General features: G+C 41.8%; 1 protein-coding gene across 23 annotated transcripts in view; it reads right to left on the bottom strand.

Annotated features, from left to right (window-relative positions):
* Positions 1-25,113, bottom strand: part of MTSS1 (MTSS I-BAR domain containing 1) — a 127,070-nt gene that overhangs the window by 7,201 nt on the left and 94,756 nt on the right. For 6 of the 23 annotated variants that reach the window (XM_027792375.2, XM_027792373.2, XM_027792377.2 and 3 more), the window contains 8 exons: positions 24,847-24,921; positions 19,044-19,055; positions 13,698-13,855; positions 12,340-12,447; positions 11,303-11,400; positions 9,082-9,292; positions 1,255-1,374; positions 57-251 (listed from right to left, as the gene is read on the bottom strand). In XM_027792375.2, coding sequence (XP_027648176.1) covers positions 57-251; positions 1,255-1,374; positions 9,082-9,292; positions 11,303-11,400; positions 12,340-12,447; positions 13,698-13,855; positions 19,044-19,055; positions 24,847-24,921 — 977 coding nt within the window. The remainder of the gene's footprint in view (positions 1-56; positions 252-1,254; positions 1,375-9,081; positions 9,293-11,302; positions 11,401-12,339; positions 12,448-13,697; positions 13,856-19,043; positions 19,056-24,846; positions 24,922-25,113) is intronic. The other 17 variants (XM_027792383.2, XM_027792384.2, XM_013302360.3 and 14 more) reach the window with 10 other exon arrangements.

Genomic DNA, 25,113 nt, shown 5'->3' with positions numbered 1-25,113 from the left:
TGCGCACACAGTTGGTATGAGAAGGTGAGGACTGCCACAACAAAAGGAACACAAACCTTCCAGCTAGGGATCTTAGATGATGGTAACATGCCTGGCCCAATGGTGTAATAATGAACGTAGTCTGGAAGGAGGGCCGAGGGAGCCCGAGTCCACGCGCGGGAGACAGGCGGGAAATGAGGGAAAGGACCTGCACCAACTGAAGCTACGGATGGGTCACTTGATAAACTACAGTGATAAAACCCATTAGACAACTGGAAATGAAACAAATAAAAAAAAACAAAAACAGAGAAATTAATATAAACAGAATGAATATGAAAATATACTGCGACTGATGTTCTAGGGAGAAAAGTTCTGTATCTTAAAACAAAAGAAAGAAAAAGCTTAGCTTTGCAGCAAATAACAGAAAATTGATACAACACTTGGTTCAGAAGTGAGATTGCTTGAAAATTGTTATTTTGTGTAACAAATTTCAGACATCAATCTAGCAGTCATTGTCTCCAGGCTGAGCAGCTCTGCCTTCTGTCCATGAAAGCAGTACACTGTGAAAAAGCCTTTGCAATTTAGGTACCCTGCAGACTGCGGACATAGAAACAAAACATTTCCAAAACTGGAGGCATTTGCATTGGTGGCATTTATTCTGTGTAGCTGGACAGAGAGGAAAAGCATACAGCCCTCAAACATGACATGTTCTGACTGTACGATGACATGGAAGAAAAAAACCAGAACAAACCAACAGCAAGGATTTACCAGATGAGAATGGAGACTGCTGTCACTTCCCTGATTCAGAGTGTATCCCACTTAATTTATTCCAACCATGTGTGTTTTGTTTTCCTTTTTGTTTTGGTCAAAACCAAACCCCAATTGCTCAGTGGAAATGTGTGGTACCTAATGGGAGACAGGGGAGAAGCCACAAACAGTACCACCTGGGCAAGATGCTCTTTGTTAGGCAACCAAGCTGGGTCTGGGCAGCGTGCTACAATCTCTTTGAGTAGAAAAGGCGGACAATGAGCTTTTCTTACAAAATTACCTCTGTAAAATGCCCAGTTTGTAGCTCCTCCCTAGCAGCTAGTTTAAAGGCAAGTGTTGTCATGGTTAGATTCATTTCTAAGGGAGCGTGCAACAGTTCCTATTCTCATCTTCACAGAGAGCTATCCTGGCTGCATCCCATGCACAGGGTGGGAGAGGTTGTCCAAATGTTGCTGAGTTCGGATAACGAGCTAGTAGGTTTGTATGTCTTTGAGATGAAGTTTTCACCTTATCTGTGGAGGCCCAAGCCCCCATGGTGGAGCCTGAGCTGACTGAGGTGGGGGAACTGCACTCGCTCACTGACTGGCAGGTTTCAGAGGCTTCTGAAGAGGCAGAGCTGGACGAATTCTGCAGCATAAAACAGCACCGCAACGCAGGGAAAGGATACACAAGCCACCAAAAAAGAAAAAAAAAAAAAAAAAAAAGACACACACAAAAAAAAAGACAAAAAGCACATACACAGAGACACACACAGGAGAGGGGGAAGGATGAGAGAAGCAAAGGGTTAGGGTTTTAAAAACCAATTAGAAACTGCTCAAAACCATTGCTAATGTTCAGGAAATCTGAGAAACAAAATAAGCCATTTGCTTAATGTGAGAACTTGCCACGCTGCTTGAGAATGAGGGAATTGAGGGAGCGATCTCAACTCCTCATTGCAATTTCAGCATCTCAATTCTGTTAGCTGTCTCAGAGCAAGAAGCTGAGGGAGCTGAGGGCACCTACAGTCCAAACATGCAATATACTGAGACAACTGATTTATACAGAAAAGCAGATCATCAGTACTTCAAAGACACAAAGTTTAGATTTAAAACATGGAGCAGCAAACGTCACTTACATTCACAAGTTCTCGGATATTCTGATCTGAAAAAGTGCTTGTGAAAAGCTCATCTGAGTTCAAATAATATGGAACAGAGAAAGAAGTGATACTTACCAAAACTGGAGGTTTCCAAAGTGCATTATTTGTATGCACGTGCCTCTGCAGGTAGTATGCATACACCAGAAAGCACTCTGACTCAAACTTTTCTGCCCAGCAGCCCGTATGAAGGCACATGCGCTCTGCTGAGTGTGTAAGTGGTGGCATGTGCTTGCCACCTGCCTTCCCTTAACAGCAGAGAGGGAAAATAATGGGGGCTTGGATGGAGAGCCAAGGAAAATGCAGGACCATAAGGTGTCCATCAAACACCTAAAAAAAATCTTGCTCCTAGTTAGGAACTTCTCTTCCAGTTTCCACTGCATGCCTTTATGCACATTTGCTGCTGCAAGACCTCTACAACAGCAGCTAATTCACCTACAGGCAGGCCAAGGTGAATAACCACGTGGACCATTTCACCAACTACAATGCTCTGATTCACCTCCCCCCCAAAAGCGGTATCCCCCTCAGTGGGGGTGTGTGTGCAGGTCCAACCAAGTGCTTGGAAATGGTTAAGAATACTGGCAAAGCTGTCAAGGCAGTACTGAGCTGTATTCACTGTCAGGAAATTCAACACTAGCAACACTTAATTTATCCTTTCATAGTTCAAGACCGGTGAAGCAAGTCTATCTAAGGATATCCCCGACATTTTATTTCATGACAGCAGAGAGAATGAGCTCTTTGTATCAAGTTTGTGGAGCAAAGCCTCAGATTTCAAGGAAAGACATTTTGAAGAGGAAGGGAAATCTGAAATAAAATTTCATCAGTTAACCTTAGATAAGATCTTGGGATGAGTTTGCAATAAAAAGCTGGAGAAGAGGCACTGCAGAGAAGTAATTACTGCTAACATCCAGAAGTTGTCTCACTGCTCACCAGAAGCTATATATAATGAATGTATAGCTAATTGCCTATGTAAAAGGAGATGTTGGTCTCCTCACACAGAACACCATCACCACAAGGATTTTGGTGAGGACTACTGGGGCTGTTAACAAGTCAATACTGTATCAGCATCTTGAGCTTATTAGAAAACTGTGGATTTAACTGAAACTTTGCAAAGGCTGTTGAAAAAATTTTAAAAGCATGTAATGTGGTGGATTATTTTATGGAAATAATGCATATCCCATCTTATGCTGACATGAGATCAGATCTGTGGGTGACCTGTCAAATTTGCTGAGGGTACAGGTAAGCTCAACTAACAAGGCTCAAACTCAAAGTGCAGTAAGAGTTGAGGTGAATGTAAGATCAGAAGAAACTATAACAAATGACATGTAGCTGTTAAGGAGAGAAGTGAAAAGCACGCAGTGGGGTACTTGGTGGTGCAGTGGCTTGGTGTTTTGTGGAACTTGTCACATTCTTGATTTAATGCAACTCCTTTCGCAGGAGAAAAACCTCTAAAAATAAGAATACTGACAAACATGAATTGCAGTTGACTCTGCCATCAGATATAACTACAGTACACTAAACGGAGATGAGTTTATTTCTTCTATGCTTAAAGAAAAATACATTATAGAAAATTAGCTTTTACAGTAAAACACCAGAGTTCTGCCTGACATTCCAGGTAGCCCAGCAAAAGGAACTGTTGGAGAAGGCCCATGAGAACACTCACATCACTGTTACACTTTATCCATGACAAAAAGAAAAAAAGAGAGAAAAATGGCATCACAGAAGATGTTTTCTGAAACCTCACGCTTATGGCCTGGAAGACCCTCCTGGGTCTGCATACCCTGCACGTGGCAGGGCAGACACTGAAAGGTCTCAGTTCCAAATACAGATTCATGCCACCTTGGTTTCTGCAGATGCCCCAATGACGACAACTGAGAATTTGGAGTTTACATCTGAAAAGACTATTACTGTTTAAAAGCCAGAAAGTTCACAAGATTATGTCAAGTAATGGTAGAAATTGGTCATAAATGAGAGTTATTAGCAACAAAGCTGCATACAGCAAATAGGTAGAAAAAAGCCCAAAATGCAAATTCTGAAGGTGCAAAGAATTTTTCAATTTACTTGGCATACGGGGAAAAAAGACTGGAAGTGGTGAGCTTACTTTTGCAATAATGTGACTCCAAGGTGGAAAAAAAAGATAAAAAAAGCACTCTCCCACTAACTAACTCTCCCACTAACTCAGCGCGGCTGTTTTCAGCAGGCAAAGCTAGACAAAGGATGAACCAAGACCGGGGCAAACACCTTGGCAGCTGAAGGAAATGCCAGAGGTGACGGTAGGGAAACAATCTCCCCATCTTGAGAAACTTGCATGGCACAGGGAAGGGCAGCCTCTGGTCTTGCTAAAAATGGATTACAACAGTGAGAAAGCGATGGAGAGGGAGGCAGAAGAATACTGAGCTCCTGAAGGAAAAGTGTAAAGAAAACATGAGTGGCAGCACGTCAAAGGCCGCCTGGATCAGACCGCAGGCACAGTCCTGAATGGTTGGACCTGGGTGTGGGAAGCACAGACCACCCTTCATTTTTTTAGCAGAATAGACACAAGTGGCTGAACACAGAAACTGCACAGTTACTGCTTGGGCAAAAAGTCTCCAAACTTTTGAGTGCTTGTTCTAGATGCACACCCACTGCATGCGCACTCCTGGGAGCACACACACAGGCAAACACCAGGCAGAGCAATTTCTACTCCACATCCCATGGAGTGAGAAATTTAACTATTGGATTTTTTTCAATTTATTTTAGTCGACCCCTTTTTAAAATGATTGTTTAGTCTGAATCATTTTAAAATTAGCTCTTTCATTTTAGCTATTTTAACCTTCGCAGATTTTTTTTTTTCCCCACCACAGCTGTGATAATGGTGGTTCTGCTCCACTCTCAAACCATCTCTTCCGAGAAAAAGTTTAAAGTTAACAGAATCAGCAGAAAGCTAGAACTGTGCTCTGCATAGTAACGACCAGTTCCTCAAATGTACTCGATACATATACAGCTTGGTATCTCCACATTGTGCCATGGCTTGTTCTTAGATAGTGTCCCGCTGCTTGGTGTGGTATGTATGAATTCCAGCAAGGATATGAAAAAAAAAAAAGCAAGCAAGCTGTATTTTTGGCTACTGGACTGTGTGATCATATTTTCCATCTGTTGTCTTACTAACCTATAAAAGAACTGTGGTTATCTTGGACCGCTTGCATCCTCTGCTACGTTTCCCATTCAAATATAGTATTGCTTTCTTAACCTCTTCCCTTCCTCAACTACTAGACAGAGCTTCCCGGGCAAGGGTTTCCCAGGAGACCAAATCCTAATGAAGAGCTTGGTCCAATGCCCTTTTCCAGTCACTGGAAAACATCTCAGTTACCTTTCAAAAAGCTTTGGATAGTGACTCAAGGTCACCTCCTCAATTTGTCTCGCTTCCAGGAACATGGCTCTACTCACCCCTCTTTTCTAGTCAGGGACAAACTGTTGGCGAACTTAACTTAAACAAGCAAGTTTAGGAGAAACAAATACAGGTGCATTTCAGTTTGGGTTTTTTTGGTGGTCTTTTTTTTTTTTTTAGGTCTGATTCGGGAGCACGTCTTAATTTACACAGAAAACTGAACAGTTGTAACAATGTATTTCCCATTTCTAACTTCAAGCTACTTCAAGCAATGGAGTCTCCTCAAAAGCAGAATCTTTCCACCTTGCTAATCTGCATGTGCAGAAGCAATTTCACACCAAGTTTCCCTCTTCTTCACTGGTTAAGTGATTTCCAGAACAGTCTAACAAGAAAGACTTAGTGCTCTGCTGTTTGCAGCACATCAGCAGGTTTTTTTTCTCTTAATCTGCTTCTTTCTCTCCCCTTGCTTTCATCCCCACAAAGTCATAAGCAGCCTCTAAAATCCAACTGTTCAATTGCTTCCCCACATGTGTTAACTCCAATTCCAGTGGATACTTCTATTATTATCCCCCTAACTCAGATGTAACTGTACTATTAGCACATGCAAGATACTCCCAGACGTCTCCCAGTTTGTCTACTACATAGGGCAACATGTGAGTTCAGCAGCACCAGCCACGTTCAATGTTCATTGAAGAGCTGCTCTGTGCTCCCAGCAGCAGGTCTGTCAGAAGGGCTTTACATGGTGTCAGTGCATGCCACGGGCAATGCTGACCACAGCTGACCTCAAATCTGGCATTTAGAGAACCTGTCCTGCTCCAGAAAGAGACCTGTGATGCTTTTTCAGCTGTACTTGCTTAATGAATATTAAAGCATTTTACAGTGACCTTTCCACATGTACAGCTACCTGTTAGAGGCTAATGCTTTTACTTCCAGTGATGTTAACAGCAATGCTGCAGAAAAGTGATTGTACTAAACCAGTGTAGAGCAGAGGCTGGTGTTATAATTGCTTTTTCCTATCTTCTATGCAGAGCATAATAACTGTGAAGACTTACTACTCAGCAAATGCAGGCTGAAAAGCAGCCTCCATTTTGGCAGTCACCTCGCCTCCGGTATAGTCTGTACCCTGTTGAAATCTTTACTTATTCCTCATTTGAGATTTCCCCCCACCCCTTCTGTGATTTTGAATAAATGCAGTTTAATTTTCAGTGACGCTCGTTTAAAATGTAGGTGAGAGCATAAAGGCTTCACATAGCTCATATAATCATGCATTCTCATTCCTGTAATATGGGAATTTTATGTAGCCCCTTTCTACTTTTTTAAAAAAATCCAGTATTAAAAGCCCCAGCAGATGCCACAGCATGTAGCCAGCAAACCTCAGCCAAGTGTCCACCTGTGCAAGACATATAGCTTTCAATTGCCTTTTGTTGACTCCAGAGCTTGCTTTTCTGCTTTCTCAGTGTCACTACCAGAAACAATGACATCAGTGTTTTAGAAACAGCAGCTGATACCGCTGCTCCTCCCCACCCACCACCGAGCCTCCAAAGCACAACACCACAAGGAAGATCTGTCAGTTGGTTAGAGACACACAACACGAAATAACGCTGTAAATTGAACAGCTTCTTGGTAAGCTCACGATCACAATTATCTGTCAGCACAACACACACCACTTACTTAGTGCTGAACATACAAAGCAAGACACTTAAGCAAAGATGAAGTGGCCAGGCAATGATCTGTTACCTTTTCCTCTGCGTAAAGGTATACAGAACTAGAGACACACAGAGCACATACCTATTTGTTATACCAACACACTACACTTGTCAAATCAACGCCACACTGCTGCAGCCTTCTACAGCTCATGGATAGCTCAAGCGATGCTTGGATCGGTTTGCAACTTTATGGACAGTTTCTAAAGTGAAGTGAAAGCATAGAACTTAGCTGGTGTAAATCAGCATGACTCCCATTAACCTGCAGGATGTTCTGCCAGCTGATACCGGCCTAAGTTCTCTCCCCTTCTTAACAGGGGAACTTGCAAAGAGAGGTGTTGGGTTTTTTTCCATGCTAAGGGCAATTGCAAAGTTACATCCTCATCTGCAAACACAGCATCATCACGCAGGTTACCGCCCTTTTATTCAGGTGCAGTGAATACTATGAAAACCAAAGATGATGCGAGTATGTATAACTGATGCATGTATCTTAGAAGTCAACTTCCTTACCTTGTTACTATTCCAGTTTACTTTATTATTGCTCATTTACTTTTTTGCATTTCAGTTAGGTTAGCCATAGCCAATCGAAACAAAACATTCATTTTAGTAGTGTGCACAAAGTTCTTCAGGATGTCATCTATAAAAAAATGCTGATGTGTCCAGACTGGGGACAGTGCAGAAGATGTATTCATTTGAAAAGAAACCATTTCTATTAAAACGAAAGAGGTAAATACATTAAAAAAATGTTGAGCTTCCCTTGAGAACATGTTCCAAGCCTAAATGAACCAGTGTTGTTTTGGATGATACTCCAAAAATTTCACTGAGGGTTCTACTTACTAAATGTTCTGCATGAAGTAAGGGTCTGTGGGCTGCCAAAGGTGGTCTAGGAGTAGCTTAAGCGTGCAGGTGATACTTGGTAACTGCCAACACTGAAATTATTGGCTGCTTGCTGACTCTAAGGATTAAAACCATCTACCCCCCAAGCCATGCCGCCGACAAAACCATATACTCCCCAACCATGAAAAAGGGGTGCAACTACATTTATTAAACTAGAAGACAGTCTTCTCCAGTGACCTCAGGGTGTATTAAGAGTGAGTGATACTCAAAACAGGATATAAGGTCAACTTCAATTTGTAACTAAGATTTACGATGGGATTTACAATGTGAGATGGCAGTTCACAGCCTTGTTTAAAAAATATTGCAGGTGCCATGTGATTTGTTAAATAAACCCAAACAAATCAGGAAAGAGAATGCAGGTCGTAGAAGATACACGCCATGGAGGCATGCAGACCTCTGACTGCGGGTGGCCAGTTAGTTTTTACAGGAATGATGCCATGAACAAACAGAGCAGCACCTTCCTTCTGCAGACCAAAAGATGTTTTGGAATAGGTCTTCTTATATTTATAGTGAAATCCTCTTAGCTTGACTGGTTTCAGGACATTATCATATACGACTACACAGACACTTATAAAGTGTTCCATAAAGAAAAAAAAATTCCTCTCATTTTCATGCAGATAACTTATTTCTGCAAGGTGCTCGACTGACAGTCAAAAAGAGCAAGCCTACCCACAGAAAGGGATGTCATAAAAAATGGCAAAACCAATTTCATATGATACCGATAACGGCATGTTGAGCATTCCAGGGTCTTGGCAGGGGAATAAAAGCAGGCTCTCTGATGCCAAAGCCACCAGTATCAATACTAAGGCTGTCAGAAGGCTGTTCCGGCACAGATATTTGTCTATTAAACAGTAAACAGCCACCAGATTATTAACAACTTGCCTCAGCGGGTAACGTGAATGTTATTCCCCCCTGTAAAGTGGGACTTCTCGCTCTTTCTCATCTGTATATATCTAAAAGTTAGGCATCTAGGGTCCCTCCAGGGCTAGAGTGAAAACCAAATCCCTCAAGAGTGACTCATCCCTTTCTGCAGTGTGAACTGCAAAAGCAGCATAAATCACTCCAGCTAGAGGCCCGACTTTTAGATGGATGAAGTGCGGTGAGATAAACCTTACCCTCAGTGTTTAACCTGACTCCAAGGTACCCCAAAACCACACCAGATCCTTTTTGTGAAAGGTGAGCCGAGTTAAGAGTCCAGCTCACACTCATGTTTTTGTTCTCATGCTTGCACGTACCTGGTTAGGTGCTTCTGGTGGCATGGGGGATGGCGATTTGGACTGGAAAGCATCCTGGGACATGAATCCAGAATCATGGGAGGACACACTGGACAGCCTCATGGGTGCCTGCTGAGGCAGATTGGAGCTGCGATAGCGATAGTGTGAACTAGGTGAGTGCGAGTGCGAGCCACTGGACCGGGAATCACTACTGTTAACGCTGTTCAGACTGCTGTGAGAGACAAAAGGAACAAGGAAAGGGGAGAGGAAAAGACACAAGGGCGGGGTGGGGAGAGACCCATATACAGTACAATTAACATTCCACATGTCTCTAGCCACAGGCAGCATAAACCGGAAAAGAAAAAATGTTGACAAATTTGAATATATATATATGCACATATATATCAGTAAAGAACCATAAGCAGCTGCAGTATCCCTTGTGATCACAGAGAAAATGGCATTTTACCTTGAATTTCACTCAAATGATCAAACCCTGTAACCACTTAAGAGTTCAAAGTCAGGTTAGGGACGAAGGGATTGCTACACACCCTCTCTAGCATTTGCACAGCACTTGCACAAAAAATTGTCTGCTGCCCGCTCTCTCCTATTCCTGACTTACACCTTGTTGCTCTTGCACCATGTCCCACATTTTCAGTGGGATATCTCTAGCAGGAGGTCCAAAGGCACTGCAGTTCACCTGAAGGTCTGCCTCTAGGCACACCACTGCAGTCAGTCAGCAAGCTAACGTGAGACTTTTGAAAGCACCACAAACCCCCCTGGCTTCAGCGTACTTGGGACAAGTTTGGCTCACATGAAGGCTTTCTGCCAGAAAAAAAAGCATGTGAGGGCACACTGAGTGAAGCCAAGCCTCTGGGTATGTAGCTTTAGTTAGTAAAAAGGTGATCAGAGAATTAAAGCCCCAAATTAATTTCCATAAAAAAAAAAGATACAATTTTTCCAACAAAGAAATTGCATTTTTAATCTCCAGTATCCATGAATGAGAGCAATGACATGCCAGCCGCAATGTGGACGCCTTTGAAGCTTCCTGCTGGGGTGGCTGAACAGGACTAGCAGGATGCACCAATGTGAAAGCAGCTTCCTACCTCTGCTGGCAGAAGCCCACTGACTAGCTGAAGGGTGGGCTCTAAAGGATACCTGGGTGAGGGCTGCACCTCCTGTTCACAAATCAGAAGATGCACAAGTCTGCCTGGAGCAGGGGAAGAGGAGCTCTTGCTTATTTTACCCATACACAACAGTTTGTTGCCATACAAGATTTACTACACAAGAAGATGAGGTTGATTAGGCACAGATGGTGGATTTTTTGGTTCTTTTTGCCATTTTCTTTTACAGCTTCAGGATATTGCATCTTTAAGCCTGTGCTCATTGCTCTAAATATGCATGTTTTCACATATATATATAAAAGCACTGAAGGTTTTTTTATATATATCTGCATGCAGAGACAAGTAGGTACATAGAAGAAGTCATGTTCATTTGTTCTGACATGCTATAGGTAACTTTGCTCATACACAGGGAACCTGTAGTACGTTACTCAGGAAGCAAACTAAAAGGTAATCATTTGAGAGCAGCTAGAAAGGTGTTGAGCAGAATACACAACAGGATATCTTCCTTTTCAGTAAAAAGAAAGAGTAAATGTAGACACCAGGGTATAGGGGTAACATGCTAAGAAACTGTTTCATGAGAGAAAACAGTTTTTACGGAGAAAGCGTAGACAGAATCCAGTGTTTCAACATATTTCAGGACAGCATTAGACAGCATTAAACAGTCAACAAAACTTGTATCAAAAAAAAGCATTTCCATCTACCAGACTGATAGGGCAATTGCCAAGGATGTTACTCCTTTTCAAACAGTTTAACTTACTGATTAGTAACAGCTACTTAAGAGTAATCTAAAAAGTCATCAATATGAAAAACAGAAAAGGAAATTATGAATGAACAATCTCAGAGCTTAGATCAGTACAGTCTGCTCTTTGATCTGAAATGGATTCAAGAGAACTGAATCAAAAGCATCTTCAAGTTGTCTTGAGTTCAACAGTTGTTCAGTCATGCCCATCCTTTTCAATATTCCCAGTCACACACTTAAAACGGATAAAGACCACAAGGGATTTATTTCACTAAGAGTTGTTATTTAAGATTTATGTATGCATACAAATCCATACCACAGTTTGAACCTGCCTCCCTTTGCCCCCAGACAGGTTAAAATTATGTATTACCAGTCTACTTACCTGCAAACACTAGATTTTCTGGACATGGTAGTACTGGGAGAGGATGGAGGAGTCTGATAAGACCAGCTGTAATCAGAACCTTTCAAATCTAAAATTACCTGATGAAAGATAATCAATAGCATCAAGGACGTGGAAAATTTTTCCCCCCTATTAACAGAAAGCATCTGCTTGACATACAACATTTGTCACCACTACAAACTTTCAGAACCAATTGACCCAGTCTCAGTTCTCTTCCAGATTTACACTGTGTATATCGCACACGAGAGTCAGCTTCAGCCTTGGCTTTCCAGGAACTACCATACTTCAACACTAGGGCTGTTATCACAGAAGGAAAGTTCAGATTTGAACAGAATAATCTTTAAAAAGTAAACTGGAGATTTCTTTTATGCACGTTGTAAGCTGCTTTGGGTCTTCCTTCCCCTTAAAAAAACCTATTACAGCCTTAGAGTTTAAGAACTGTTGCATTTTAAAAAAATAATCAAAGATGCAATATTCAACCCCAGCAGAGCTTCCCTTTTTTACACTTCTAGGTCAATGACAAGGTGATTAAGGTATGACAAGAAAACTGAGTTCACACAGCAGGGCTGTAGAAATAGGTCCTACTTGGAGTCATTTAATGATACGCATTTTCCTATGCATTTTAAGGACAGCATGGAAAAGTGCTTGAATGTTAGACTCCATCAAGCCATCTAATCCCAGCAATCTTGCGACCACATAAAGACAGGGATGCTCAAATGTAGGGTGAGAAGATGACACTCATTCCTCATGAACTCTCAGCAGAAAGTGGGCACCTTCATATACTTCAAAGTGTTACTGCAACAGCTTCACGCTGGTCTCATCAAGTACTTCAGGAGCACTGGGTTGGTACTTCCATTTTTTTTTAAATTGCTTATGTTAAAAATGACCTTGCTGCAGTGAAGCATATACCAAACACAAAATTTAGCCACTAAATGCTAGCAGTCAATATTCCTCACAACACAGAAGGAAAACTGGTACAAGCCACAAATGAAAATGTTTTTCAGGTAACAAGAGCTAACCTGTTCACTTGAAGACGGCAATTTGTGTGGATCCATGGTGAGACTTTTCAGATCATCTGATATGGTTTGTAAATGGGTTATTTCCCCTAGCATTGATATTTCTTCTTCCTGAAAAGACAAAAGAGCAAGGCTAATCACAGCCTTGGTTTTAAAAATCAGGCCCATAAGACATTACACGACCTTTTTATTTTTGCTGATGACTGTGGGAATGCCCAACGGAGGCAGTTTTTCTTTGCCCATTAAGCGATCACTTCTTATGAAAGAGGGTTGAAAATATTGAGTTCTATAACTACTTTAAGACTGCTGTAAGTTCTGAGGTCCAGAAATCTTTTCTCTCATCAATGAGACAAATGTCTTGGCCTTCTTTTTGAGACATCTTCAGAAAAAGAGTGGAATTCTTGCCACATTTCAAAAAGATTTAACTTTTCTACATGTAGTCACTGATGTTCCCAAAGGATTTTAACATTGAATGTAAACAGGGGTTAAACCCATGCTTTTTGCTACTTTTTGAGCAACTTTGAGATAAAGGCACTATGCAGGTACAGAGCGTTAATCCATCTATGATTCATTCTGGCTCAAGTTACATCAACAGCTAACTGAGATGATTCCTGCACTGTAAGTTACCATAGTAATTCCTTAACTACCATGGTAATTTCATACAGGTCCTCAGAGTCTGGAATTCACCTCCTCCTGCTCAGCCATAACCTCCCTACTTCTCTAGTCATGGTTTTCTGCTGAGACTGATGCTCTTTGTAAACCTGCATTAGGTACATTTTCCCAGTACACTGGAGACCCTTCAGAAATGCATCATGCTTGCACAAAGCCACAAGCAGTTCATCACCAGGATTCAGACAACCTGAGGTGGTGAAAATATACTCAAACCTTTTCAATGAACTGAAAAAGCTGTCAGATACACGGGAAAGAGCTGCCAGAAAACTGCATGGAAGCAGCCTGCAATCTGTCAAATTCTACACACAGGAGAGGTCTCGAAACATTTATCAGTCCTAGCACTGGAGTAGGAGTACAAAAGATTTATAATAAAATGTGATGTTAAGAAAAAAAGCAGTGGAAAAAACTGCTCAGGTCAGTATGCATAGGGAACTCAAGCCCACTTAAAGTCTTTGCGCCCACTGTCACCCCGTTAGCCATCTTGAAAGTATTCAGTGTCTTCGGTGGCTGAATTACTCCAAATGCCTGCAAGAAAGGTCCCAACTCTCACCACTTCCTAGGCAGAGAGACAGGCTGAACACTGGCTCTAGAAATTCATTCCTAAGACATAATGAGCTACTATTTTTAGAGGCTTTTGGCCACTTAATCTAACATGTGAATTGCACCAACTTAAAATCGAGAGCTCTTACTATCACAGGCCGCAGCATCGAGATGAAAGTACAGAATCGACCACGCTCCTCAATCAGAGCTTTTCTGACAGCTTGCTTCTCGGTTTCTTCAAGCAGCAGGTACTTATCATTGACATCTTGTAAAGCACTATCCAACTGGGGCTGAATGTCACCCCGTCCTGTATGCAGGAAACAATCAAGAGTACATTTTGTCAAAACTGTGTATCTCCGTTAGAGGAAGACCTTATTTTAAGCCAGCACTGCTGCTGGATTGTACTTTTGCAATTCCAAGTCTCAACCAGCATCGTCCCTTAATTCAAATTAGTAAGGTGATTTGGTGATTTTCTTTTTTCCCCAATTAAGTCAAGCACTTCACGGCATTTATTTTTTTTTTCCTCCTTTTGCACAGAATAGAAAGGCAGCTCAATTCAAAAGGTTTCAACTAGCCAAAGAGCATTTCACATAAGGACTTCCTCAAAGTGTTAGCTGTAGAAACCCTTCACATCATCCTTGCACATCAACATCTTACTGAAAGAGCATTAATCACTAACCCCTAGTGCACTGCCTTTCCTTCCTTTTGTGCTCATGACAATTTAGTGGAGTAACTAAATGAGTGAATGAATCTCCTATGTAAGACAGTACTAAGGACATGTTACGGATCATTGGACCATTGGATTCAAGTACTCTGCATCAGCAACTGCTAAGACAGTTTTCTTCATTCCAAAGTCCAAAACAAAACCAAAATATCAACATATCAAATACATATTAACGTCCGGTATTTGGAAATAATATATATGGAAATAATAATAAAAAAATCAATCAAAAAGCTTCACTGTGTTAACTATAGTCATTTCATAATAAAACCTTCTGTGACATTCAAGTACCTTATTCTGCTCCACCTGTTTACTGTGCATTGTGCCAAAAATTTATTCCTCTAGGAATGAAGAGCTGCTGCTTAGCCATAGTATTACTGAGCCAAGAATGCCGCAGCTTCAAGGTGCTTTCATGCAGCTTACGCCACTGAATATTTTAAAGAATGCCAGTTGTCTAAATTTGTCTCAAATCTCCCAGAAACACCGTTGCATGCAAATTAAGTATCCAGGTATATATTCATGCCGCTGTTGCTACATACCAGGAAGATAACATTGAAAAATGTTGGGTGAGTTACAAGCAACTACCCAAAATCAGTTTTTATGGATAATAACCTTTCTGCATGGAGGACTTAAAGCTACAAGGAAGAGGAAGAAAAAAGTCTCTTGATGCATGCAGTTCACAATAAGGATGACTCAAGGTCAGGGTTCCAAAGGAAAACCTTTGCCTTTTTGTTGTATATATTTCTTCAATACTCCAGAGCGAGGTGAAGTCATCAGCTCCCCTGCACTGATACACAGCCAGAGCCGCAGGAAAGAAAGCAGCGATGGAATCAAAGCGAATCACTCTGGCTTAGCAGCATTACAGATTGGATGTAGCCAAATGTCCTCTGTACAAAGTCAGACGTAGTCCAGATACCCACAAGCAGAGCTCTGCAATGGATCCTCAAAAGAATCATGTGCAACACAGGCACGGCCACCGCCAAAGCCACCTGGGTACCAAACTACCAGCAGGAACACCCCACTGTCTGATCCTGTATATCAGCCTCACAGGTGTAATGTGGTCATAAAACTGTTTTGGAAGTAAATAACTTTAACAGTAACAGACTCTGAAGTTGCAGTTACCTGCTTCATCTCTCAAAATTAGCATCTGCCAGAAACAAGTTACAGAAGAGGTTTGGATAACTCCCTGAAGGTTCTGTGCTGCCTTCTCCCGTCACCCTGAGGAGACAAACTGCGCCTTTCTGCCTGAAGACTGTTCTGTATATTTCAGACCCTTCCCCATACTCTCTTTTTACTATCATATAAAGTGATTAAACATTTTGTACTTCTCTGGAGTTGTCCTTTAAAATTCCTTATGAAACTAAAGATCTGCATTATTGCTCAGACCCCTTATTCTGAGAGCTGACTGGAAATTACACCCGGTGAAATAATCTCCTGTTGTTCAAACCTAGATACTGGCTCACTACCATGGATGTACCAAATGTAAGATACATTAGTTGTAAACTAAATGACACACTCATTAGTTCAGCTCTGGAGAACGGCTGTAAATGTTCAGCTGCTCCACCATATGATCATGCACGTAAGGGCAGTAAATCCTTTTTAAATGCATTTGCCTACACAATGAGAAGACGCACTCTTAGAAAGCAACTGGATTCCACTGATAAAGCAGGTTCAATTATAGTGAATTTTGGTAATTTATGTGGCCTTCACAGAGTACCACATCGTGGGCCAGAGCAACAAGAGCACCCAAAACACGGGGCAAAAATAAACCTCATTTACCCCTGTGTAACTCACTTAATTCAACAAAGTTACCAGGATAACCTTCAGGCTGTGTATTTTAATCCTTAGGCACGTGTAAAAAAACTGCACTGCTCTCCAACATCCCCTGTACCTCTACGATGCTTCCATCTTATTCTTTTAAGTGAGTCAGGACATTAACAGACATACCGGCTCCTCACTGCTACTTTCACAGACCCGTTTGACACAAGCTATCTGGGATATAATTCAGAGTGGGAAACAAGCTTAGGTGAATCATTTAGATGAGGCTCTGAAGCCAGATGTTTACATGGTATGGATACAGCTCTCTCCTGACATCTTGCAACTCATCTTTCAGGAGCAGGAAAGCTTTATTAACATCCTGTGAAAGCTCCACAATGCAGACATCAATTTAGCAAGCCTTTTGAAATCAGGCGTAGCTCTTCCCACTCCCTGCATCGCCAGCTGCCTCCCATGGCACTCAGACAGCTCAGGAACCTGAGGGATGAGATCTCTGCCCAGTTTAATCAGTCTTCTTTGTTAAGCACAGCAGAGAACATCCTCTCAACAGCACTCCTGCACCCAAAGGGTGCCAAGGATGTGAGGGCCAACTGCTGGTCACCTCTGCTCCTCACCCACTGTGGGTCTCTGCTAGTTTGAATCCACTGCTTATCTCAGAAGGGAACATCAACCAATGGAGAGTAATGCAGTTCTTTTCCCCTTTGAATTACGAGGACGTCATTTGTCTATGGCATTCCGGACAACTCATTGCACTATTTTTGCTGTGGACATGAGGCACACTTTGATAAGGAACGTCAGCAATTGATTATTCTCTCTAGCCCACATTCTCTAGCCTTCAGGTTACCCATTCGGAAATATTTCCAAACCTACACACCTATTGTAGTGACAGAAAACTTCCAGAACAGTCTCATCACAAAGCAGCTGTAAAAGTCCACCTGGAAGGACACTCCTACCCCAGCTGCAGACAGGTTTGAATGACCCACCAAAGCAATCAGCATCAGCACTGGTCAAAAGCATCAAATGCAGTTCACAGGTCTCTGGTCTGCAACCAGCCAGACATGAACGTGATGCAGGGATAGTTCTGCAGAGCACACCTGCTTGTACTTGGAAGAACAAGTCAACAATCTGAAAACTAAGGAGAAATTCAAATCCAGCCTTTCTCAAGGTGGAGCTTTGGTGCTGTTGAGACAAGCAGAGATGCAAGACCAGAAGTTGTGGGCAGACTTCTCCAACAGCACCACGCTCCAACAACCCAGGGCCTTGTGGCTGGACACTGGCAAGTAACAACTAATGAACTGCAGAGAGCTCAACTGCTTCTCATCAATATTGACAACAATCCACCACTACTCCAAGGACAGTCTTAATATGTCACCTTCAGAGCAGGTGCTTCACATCATGGCATGCAAGAGCTTTAAATGACCAACATGCATTAAAACCTCAGTTTTACAGTGTTCTGTGTGAATCCTGACAGCCTCATGCAGCTTCTTAAATAACCATTGCTCAAAAAGAACTTTAGTAAAGGAAACATATTAGGGAGAAGGAAAAAGGTCAATCTTAATTTTCAACCCATTCATGCCTACATTTTATAAGACAACTTTAGCAAAGCTGTCAGCAACAGCAAAAGGAGAACAATGATTTTTAAACGCTCTCAGTGCAAGTCTGACTGCTGTTACTGACAAAGTAATGCAGCAAATATTGGTGACATTATTATTTTCCACATTCTTACTTAAAAGACCGCTCCCTTGCACTTTTTAAGGGGGTCTGCACAGAACCTGAATATTCAATATTGGATACTTTACAGCAGAGTGGCTGAATTTACACTGTATGAGACAATGCAGAGCACACCTCTGCTCATACAAACCAAAGCAGGTTCCAAGTCATTCACTCCCAACCACCTTCTTACAAGAGCATACCTGCTTCAGCTGCCCGGACGAACCACCCCTCTCAGTCCTGCCACAGTAAAAAGCAAACAAACTAATATTGGTCTAGGCTGAGAATTCTGCCACTTTCTGCCATCACAGAAAGGTGGAAAACCTCATTGCTGGGGTTAACTTCAGACACCTTCAGCAACCAAATCTGAGTCTTTCTGGTGGCCACTGGAGATCTGAATCAGCTGCTAATGCTCAAAAGTGCTAAGATGTTCCTTAAAAGTTCCAAGTTACCAAAGGAAACTTCCAGATTGAACCACGAACCAGGAAAAACACACAGTGTGGTTTCAAAAAAGGGGAAAAGCAGCAGGCACCACAACGCCCAGCTCCAGGAGCCCTGCTGAGGCACCTCAGTTGAGTCTCCCAATCTAATCAATCCAGGCTTCTGCAAAGGGCAACACCTACATCATTATACTGCAAGTGGAGGTATGATTATTTCTCTCAAATTCAGAAACACTTTGTTTCATTCACAAGAAGATCTCAAGGCAGGTACTTTAAATTTGCAATACAACTGAAACAGCACTCCAATTTAAACAGATTTGAGATGTGATCAGGCAGCAGAAGAGGAGACAATTGTGATGCTGATTTCCACCCCTTTCCCAGCATGAAGTTAAATATAGTGGTTTCTTATCTATCAGTTAAGAAAGGTGCATGCGATTTTCAGAAAAAAGGGGAACTTGGATCACAGGTTTACAGAGAACAACACTAAGGACTTGAAGCTCTAGACTTTAAAAGTCATATTGACAATAATATTCAATTATCACCTTGATGCCGTGTCTGTTCCATTTAACTTCTCTCCCCACCGTGACACGATTTATCAGTCCATGTTAACCCCTTTCTAAAATAAACCAGAGGTTTATCTACAATACTGATTTTCTTCTTTTCAGTGTTCCAATTAGGTGCCAAAAGAAAATAAATCAAAAGATGGTTTGTTCGTTAAGATTAGGCAATATTTTAATTTCATTAGAAATTAAAGTCTAGGCAGTTAGTGGAGACCAGACACCATAAAGAGGCCACAGCAAGGGCTACAATAAACCAGCCACCAGGGTTACAGCATGGCACAGACTTACCCAGAGCCTCAGCTGTCAGGCAGGTGCGCATGGTGAGAAATTGCAGGACACAAAATTGACACAGAAAGGAAAATAAAAAAAGTCAAACTGGTATTCCAGCATTCCTAGAGTTTAGACATTATCATCAGCGCCAAGACAAGACAGCGAGCAGTTTGGACTATTTTGACTTCTTCCCGTTGCTGATAAAGACAAACCCATTAGCTTTGCTTCCTGATGAGCTGTTGCAAATTAAACTCCTGCTTATTTACCATACGGTTTTATTTTAAAGACTTAAACCAGTTTAGGAACTTTGTTTAGCTTGCAGATTCCTAGGCGAGAACATGTTAACCCGTGCTTCAGAGAAAGTGCACAACACAGACAACTGTCAAACTCTGGTCAAGCTGACGAAGTGGCACGAATCTCATCCCTTCACAGGGAAGAGGGAACTCAAACTTGCAAAACTCTAGGCGGGTGCTGCATTAGTAACCACAGTGCTTTTTGATGTTCTCTACTGCAATTACATTAATAGATTGTTAATTAAATTAAAAGCTAATTGCTGATGCAATGTGGAAGAACATCAAAAAGATTAACCATGATATGTGTATTTTAATTAAAAAACTTTATAAATAAAGTTTTGCAATAAACCTGGCTTGCTGTCAGAATGAGGGGAACTATCAAGAGGCATTCAAAACTCAAGGAATGAAAATAAGTCAAAGAACTACCTCTGGCCACTGATTTTGCAACATGTCTTCACTGAATTTTTATAAAGGGAAGCTTACATTATAAGCTGGGGGGGACACAACGACGATACACCAAAAACATCCTGCAGGCACCACGGCCTCATCCACAAAGGATTTTTTCCCGGCAACTGGTAAGTATACTCTGCTCATTAGCTTCCCTCCTCCTGAGCTGTATCATACCGACTCCACAGTGACTCCTGGCTCTCACTTCAGTCATCGTGCCGCACAATTTAAAGGAGTAAGACTATCTCCTGGCGGAGAAAGAGTCTGGCTGGGCGTCCTCCCTCCCCAGCCTGGCATTCCAGACAATGCAAGCACCAAGTATAGAGAGAGCGCAAAATACTTGAATAAGGTCAGCACTTGCTTTAAGAACTGAGATGTTCTGCAGTGATAATTACGTTAAGAGGTTTCTGTTTTTCAGTTGAGTCACTGGGTTTGTGCAATCATCCTTGAGAGGAGTGTAACAATATTACAGTTTCAAAGACCAGAGAGTAACACAAAACAGCTGCAAAGGCTCTAAAACACAAACGGGTCATCTTTGCTAACCAGGAGGAGGGGAAGAAAAAGCGCTTTTTGGCAGTATTACAGTAAATTAATAATCATGTTCTACTCTCTCAACTTCATTAAAAGTAAGAATACTTTCCAAAACTGCTGCATACTCAGAAGTAGAGGTTGTGAGTTTGGATACTCAACGTTGATGGGACACAAGAAGAAATGCTGTACTGAACGTTAAGGGCATTCTGCAGAAACTTCTATGAACGACTTAGAGTTAAAACTCAGTTTTCACATTAACATGTGTTATATTATTGGGAGTGTTACATACAACTCCTTTTCACAGATCTGCTTGGATTTAAACATTTTTCTCAAAGCTCAAGAGTGTCACACAAGGAACCTGAAAATGAAACCAACCAGTCAAGTTATAGGCAGAAGGGAAACCTGTCTAGTTAAATCATTAATACCCAAGCTGAATACAGAAAATGAAGCCAACATGCACTCCAGATTTTACATATACACACATTCAGTTATATGTTAAGTTAGTCAATTGATGCTTTTAAAAAAAACAAAACCCTAAGAATCATGCATTTTGTTAACCTTCCAAAACCGTTTACATGCAGAGCCACAGCTGCTGTCTCTCCTCTGAATTCAATACAGGATCAACAGCTTCTAGCAGCTATGGATCCACGTATGGAGCCTTGACTCAGCAGAAACCTAAACAAGGCATTTATTTTAAATTTATGCATAATTATTCTGCTGACTCAGGTTGGCTGGGCTGACTTCTGTTGTCCAATGTTTGTCTGAAAACAAAGAGCAATTTAAAGATGTATGCAGTTCCATGCACTACATAGCTTCATCTGTTCAGACAAGAGCTAAGTTTCAATGCTGGGGTGGGCAATACGCCCTGCAGGCCTGTTCCCCTTGGAAGAACAAGGGTGTAAAGAACAGGATGCACCTTGAAGATCACCATGACACCCAGAGGGACTGCATGGATCTGGGAGGCACACCAGGATCCTATTTAGACTACATATATTTAGATTTCATTTGGATTTTTTTTTTTTTTTTTTTTTTTTTTTTTAGGGTCAAAGACAACAAAAAGAATGAAAATTATCCCTGTAAGGTCCTTTGAAATGCAAGACCTTCATTTACACAGACTCGTCTTTTTACCGGATACACTCTATCAAACTTCCAAAAAGGACCCCTAATACCTTTTTGTTTAGTTTGGAAAGCTTAATGTTTTCTCTGTCACTTCAAGCTTTGGAAACACCTTTACAGCAATTAACACACCTACTCTGCAAACGTAATTTCTAATAAATGATCTTAAATGCCCAGCCTGAACTTTCAACTTGGCCGCATGGAACCAGAACAAACAGACCACGCAGAAGCCAGAGAACAGGCAAACCCCAATGTATTCAGCCCCTCAGCGCTAAGGTGGGGTGCCCAACCTGTAGTGTTCCTGCCAGGACAAGCCACGCAGCCCATGGCCCTCTCTCCCAAATGTCCTTGGGATGCAGGCAAGGAGCAAGGAGCTATACATGCTGCAGCCTTTGGCTACGAGAGGGAGCCTCTGCAGCCCAGTGCGGCAGGGAGAGAGGACACCACTGCCATGATGCGAATGAGAAAAGTAGAGGGTTATATTTGAGTTCCTAGATCTGAAGCTGCCCAAAGCAGAAGAAAACCACTTTCCCATCCAGTCACAGCAGAAAAAGCTTGAAGGATGTTTTTAGTAGCATGCACAGTATTTGAGCAAATCCAGAATTCCGCAAACATCTCACTTGCCCACAAATGATCATAAGGTTAATTCAAAAATATTCTTACAAGTGCTAGGAAGGGAATGAATTGGTTGTTTTACAGTTCCCATAGGTGAGTCAGTAACTTTACAGAAAAATCAAAGGGACAGGTCCTGCTTGACGAAGAACAGAACAAAAAAAGTAAGTCTGAGCAACAGGGAAACAGGAGAGTTGGAAGATACAGTAAGACATTCATGCACTCAGCCACATGCCTGCCAGGAGGGTTTGACCCAAAAGTTTCCCTGCCCATAGTTCAAACTTCATTTGTAACCTAAAGCAGGTTCACTTCTGCAGCTTTATCATTTTATAAATAAACCCCTTCTTGATTATTTTTTTTTTTTAAATCCCTCAGTGACAGCAAGAGCAACACGCTTCACCACGTAGCACATTAAACAGATCTGTCAAGGGAGGTACACAAAATTTAACAACATTTGACACTGCACTCATACCAATGCTTTATTTCTTCAGGATAGGGACCAAAAAGGCAAAGAGGGGAAAAAGCATCTGCTACTTTTTTTTCTTCTATATTTAAGCACTGTAGATAACTTGCAAGAAGACAGGGAGAACTTCCTCCCACCTCCCACCCACTCGTGCTGGGAACCCACAGGGTCAGCAGCTTTGGGCGCTCACTCTTGCAGCCAGATGAGCCCCAACACCTCACTGCATTTCTCCCTCCCCAGGGGCCATGAGAACAACTCTCAGCTCCTCAAAAATATGGCACCTCCTCCTTTCCCCTGTACTGGCTACGTGGGAATCTTCATCGCTTTCACCTTCCCCGTACACATCCCTCTGCGACCAGCTTTAACCCCACCTGAGTCCCATTGGGTTTGTGCTCTGGACCCAAACACCATGTGTGTGACAGCAGTTCCAAGGGGGACAGCACAGAAATACAGCAAGATCATTAACAACTCCAAAAGCATGTTGTAACAGCAAAATTAAGCAAGGGAATGATATTATAAAAAAAAAAAAAGGGTTCAATCATAGCATGGCTGCTATAAAAATGACAACAAAACGAGGCCTGTTCCACTCCTGGCTCAAAGATGTCTAATTGTGAAGTCCTTACAAGACACCAGTGTGCTGACCCTTGTCACTAGACACGGCACACATTTGAGGAGGAAGACAGGAACCCACAATATCCAAGAAGAAAGTCCACTTGCTTTAACCACTGCTGACAGACACCTACGGTGACATCTGCAGTATGAGAACAGTGGGTTGTTTTTTTCCAGAAGGCTTTTAAGTGCTTCTCTCCCCTCTTCCCACCTTACAGAAAATGCTGTCTCCTCCTCCAAGATTGCAGATTGATTTATTCAGTACTCAGAAGAAGGATAAAAGGGAGATGGAGCCAGTTAGCTGTCAATTCACAGAAACAGGTTCAAAAAATGGTTCCTTCTTCCCAGATCATGGCACGTGTTTTTCTCAGCTCTCACCTACCATGCATTGAGGGGCTGTCTTCTATCACACAGGGACAAGAAGCGATGAGATTATGGAAGGTGGGTGAGAAAGGAAAAGAAATGGAGGGAATATCACAGACTCTTTAATGCTGTTGGGTCTGAAGTCAGACGATTTGTCACAGAAAACGAGAAACAAGTTTACACATCATCCAAAATTAAAATCTTATCACAAAAAATCATGTCACCCTAAAGATGACCACTGCAATTTAAAACACTAAACTTTTCCACAGACAGTCACACAGCACCTACTGAGCAAAACTCCCTCTTGCTGGCTTCCATCTCTCTCTCCCTCTCTCACCTAAAGTCAGCTAAAATTCAAGAGCAGTTTTCCAGTCATGTGGCTTTCTATCAGCATAATTATTGATTCACCTATTAGGAAGGACAGTTAGAGACAGCTCACCTGTTCTGGATAACATACAATTTAAAAAGTTAAGAAACTCCCTGCTCCAGCATTTTTTTGCTTGTCCCTGGGCTCACAGTTTTTAAGGAGAGGGAAAGGACAAGCTGCAACCTGCAGGCTGAGAGCTGTTCAAAGCACACTTCCCACCCAGCTGGGACGAGCCCAGTGCAGGAAAGGGAACCAGAAAGTCTGCTTCTGTACAATCTCTGTATCATTTTTCCAAAGCCTGATGGGGTTTGCACTTGGCCAAGTAAAACCCTTAGTGATGGCGACGCTGCAGCTATCAATGATGCATGCTTCCATTAACGTGATGATGAAACTCCTGTGACAAGATGGTGGTGGGAGAGCAACAGGAGCAGGAGATTCAGCTGCTAAAAAGGACAGATTGCCTTTGTGCAGAACTCCCTTTTTTTTCTTACTCATCTTTAGTTTTCTATGGTTGTCAAGCGCCCTCCCCCTGACAACAAACCATGCCACCTTCTCACACTGAGGAATAATGTAAAGGTTTATGAGATTACAGGCTGTTAAAAAAAAAATAAATGTGGTAGAAAGGGAGAACAGTGAGAAACGTTAATAGTTACAGAACATTTACATGATGACTTTTTTTATATTATTCCAAAAGATTCTACAAAATTTTGCAGGTATCTGCACAAGTCATGTTACAGTGTCAACATTCCTAACAGGAGTAAGTTAGCAGCAAGCAGTTTATTTTAAAACATGATTAACTTTGTACCAACAGCTTTAAGGCTTTTGTATAAGAACATTAGACACTAGCTTCAGAATATGATGTAAGTGACACATAATAATTGTACCCAGGTGTTCAAGTATGTACCAGGAATACATTACAGGGGACTGAATTGTTACGACAGAAAGTCCTATCGCTGTTCCATCTTTGTCAGTGAGCAAAGCACAAAAGGTTTTTAACAGTACAAGTATGAAGCAAGTTACCTTTCTTTGCTTTCTTCTGTAGCTTCAGTGTGTCAGACGATTTCTTTTTTATCTCTTGGCGGGCTTTTTTATATTCTAAAAAAACACAGTCTCTATTATCAACATACTCAATGTCAAAATGAATGTTTTTCACAGAAAAGGCTATGTTTAAAGACATTAGACTACAAATTTTAAGAGGACAGCTACTGTTAATCAAAGCAACTTAGAACTCACATTTTGTAGTGCCTATATGTTTGGCTTAATATAACATTCCAGGGTGTGAGCACA

The sequence above is a fragment of the Falco peregrinus genome, chromosome 3 (genome assembly GCF_023634155.1).
Source record: "Falco peregrinus isolate bFalPer1 chromosome 3, bFalPer1.pri, whole genome shotgun sequence".
Classification (NCBI taxonomy): Eukaryota; Metazoa; Chordata; class Aves; order Falconiformes; family Falconidae; genus Falco; species Falco peregrinus.
Note: the sequence above shows the minus strand (reverse complement) of the source record. Positions and strands in the feature narration are given on the sequence as shown.